We start from the raw sequence: 3,065 nt of genomic DNA, 5'->3' as shown, positions 1-3,065 counted from the left end.
ATTATACATGAGATCGTATTATACATGAGATCGTATTATACACCAATAAATACGGTAATTAATTGTTTCCCCATCAGAGTGTGCACCGCAAAGACTGAAGAATCCAAAGGTCTGTCTGAAATTAGTGGTAGCAAATACAGGATTAGATTTTTTTATGCTTTAAACAAAAGAAAAGATTGCAGTATACATGAATAAATCTGGCAGTTGGTTCTTAAATGTTCCACAGTGGTCCAGCCTAGGCTGTTTCCACTCACTGGCATCTGTCCTGACATTTACAGATGCCCAACAGTTGTACTGTTATTGTGCGACATCTCACCCTAATACCTCTGTCTCGACAGCTCCCAGCCCCACCACTTCAGTCACACACTTGGCCACGAAGTGTGTGGACACAAGCAAGTACAGAGAAGACAAGAAGTGGTTCATGCCTTGGGGTCCTAACCAGTGTGACAAGATCCGGTCCTTCGATGAGGCCATGAACAAGAGGATCGAGGCCAACAACATTGTATTTGCTGTCCACATTCCAATGCAAGAAAAGGAGATGAACCCGTGGTTCCAGTTCTTGCTGGTCATCCTGCAGTTTGACATCGCGTTTAAGAAGAACAACCATATCAGTAAGAAKCAAATAAACAGATGGAACAACTGTTAAAGCTTGTATAGGAGGTCGTTTTGGTAAAAGTGCTTCAGAATTTCTCTTTCTGCTGCATTTTTTGCATATCTGGAGTTATGTAAATATTGTTTCACAATCTAAGATAAAATGTCAACAAAACCTTGTAACCAAAAGCTTTGTAACTAAGATATCATTTGACCAACACCCTTAGCCATGTGTATACGTTCAAATCATGAATTCAAGTGCAATTCCTGCCAAATGTCACATATTTCAAATATTTTTTGTGATTTTATTTTTTTATGTTCATTGTCAAGTTCTTATTTTAGGGTATTGAATTTATTCACTCACCAAACAAAGACAAAGGTCCTGATTGTTTTTGTCTCATCAGTTTCCAGGGTTTTGTTGACATTCTTCTCAGACACATTTAAGAAAAGTATTGTGTTTGTAATGGCAATATTTATTCAACYAAGACAGAAATACGTGGTCTATACATATAAAACATATAAAAATGAGTCTCTTTGGCATCCAGTTTCTGCTGTTCTCAAACTCTGTTTAAAGCTGCTAAAAGAGGTGATGCTACAGGAACTGTAGCTGGGTAATTTATCGTTTGAGCTCATCTAAACACTACAGACATTCGTCACTAGGATTGTTTCCTTCAGTGGAAATGTGTCAAGAATTTCTGTGTTGTTTACAGGTCGGTTCACTGATAAACAAATTAGTGATGCAGCCAAATCCACAGACAGATCCTGTTGCCAGATGCTGCAGACTAATGAATGTTTTTTTATGAAATCCTTTTTAAGTGTTTTGAGCCAAGGTGCATTCTTAATTGAGATGTGAAAGGTTTTTTTCCCCAAATATAAGCCATTATTTTTTAAAAATAACATTGAGTAATCATTACAGTTTTGTTTTTAAGTTCAAGTTATGCAATTATTATATTTCTTTTATGCTGACAAATTTGCTTTGTTAAAAAAGCAATAGATTTATGCATCAGCATTTAAAAAAGCAGATTTATGAGCAGCTCCAACCTCCTAGTTTAATATGGCAACCTTGTGCATTAAAGTAYCTGCAGTAATAAATTAGTAAAGGTTTTTCCAGGTGGTTTGAATCTCATTAAATCAGACTGACACTTCAGAGAGAGGGATTGATTTAATCAGCTGATGTTGTCCACTTGAAATAATGGTCAGTGGACATGAACGTACCTGTCTGTTCTTTATCTGTAAAGACCCTGTCACACTAAGTTTTGTCAACAATGATAGATGTCTACGCTGAAGATGGAATAAAAAAAATCTACTGGGACACTCACAGACATATAGTACACACCGTAATGCTAACGGTTGGCTTGAATTAATGAGTGATTTATTCAGAACACAGTTTGCACAAGTCAATATAAGTTGTCTAAAATGGTATAGTGTAACAGATCCTTTACCAAATAGGAAGATGAGGCTACAAACAACCAGCTAATACCACCAGCTAACACCACCAGCTAACACCACCAGCTAATACCACCAGCTAACACCACCAGCTAATGCCACCAGCTAATACTACACCAAACACGTTTCCAGCATCAAAAATACATCCAACACTTGAAGTTGGATGCTTGTGTACTTTGAGGTCAAATGCTTTTCATTTGCTCGAGACGCACTTGGTTGTTTTCCTCATCTGCCAGTCTCTGTTTAATGGAGGAATCTTTATTTTTTCTGAAATAAAGAAAGTGACTTTTCTTTAATTACTGAGAGCAAGCGAACGTCACGCACTCACCAGATAATTAATTCATAATTAAATCATCAGATAATTCAGAGCCGGTCTGAATTTGGTGAGTTTCATCACCCAGGAGCTGCGAGCTGATGAGGCTCGCTTTCAGAACTACTTTTGTCCCAAGCTCCTTGTTTGAATTTGTTAAATAAAAAACTTGGTGCTGTGCACGTTAACGCAGTTGTTTATTTCTTTATATTTCTTCATCTGATCTCTGTTCACTGGGCAGCTAACACACACACAGACACACACAAACTCGGTGGTAATGGCGGGAAGTTGGGATATAGATCAGGGGTTCTTAACCTTTTTGACCTCGGGGCCCAATTTGTTGAACATAAAGTGTCACGAGGRCCAGTCAGACATTACTAATGTATGGATCAAAATAATAATTATTCTAAATCTTGGTTTAATTTGTACTGTATTTGCGTTATAGCTAAATTAAATACACTTACAGTTTAAAAGTAAAACTCCTGTCAAATAATCACAAGACATGATTATGACAAACATTTTTATATTATAACCTGCCCATAACAATTATTTGAACAAATACAAAGGTCAGCCAACAGACCACTCAGGCTTAGCAACACAAATATATATATTTTTAACATAAAAAATAAAAAAAATTGACAATTCAATAAATAAAATTGTGGTCAACAATAACAGTAACAGCTTTTTGACAAGTTTAAAATTTCTTTAAAATACAATT

The 3,065-nt window shown here is 36.3% G+C and overlaps 1 protein-coding gene across 1 annotated transcript in view; it reads left to right on the top strand.

Moving 5' to 3' along the window:
- The window catches only part of wls (Wnt ligand secretion mediator), a 24,436-nt gene that overhangs the window by 2,247 nt on the left and 19,124 nt on the right, over nt 1-3,065 (top strand). Inside the window, exon 2 of the mRNA XM_014033494.1 lies at nt 339-611. Coding sequence (XP_013888948.1) covers nt 339-611 — 273 coding nt within the window. The remainder of the gene's footprint in view (nt 1-338; nt 612-3,065) is intronic.

Source organism: Austrofundulus limnaeus, unplaced genomic scaffold, assembly GCF_001266775.1.
Source record: "Austrofundulus limnaeus strain Quisiro unplaced genomic scaffold, Austrofundulus_limnaeus-1.0 Scaffold1755, whole genome shotgun sequence".
Classification (NCBI taxonomy): Eukaryota; Metazoa; Chordata; class Actinopteri; order Cyprinodontiformes; family Rivulidae; genus Austrofundulus; species Austrofundulus limnaeus.
This window is presented reverse-complemented; position numbering and strand designations above follow the sequence as displayed.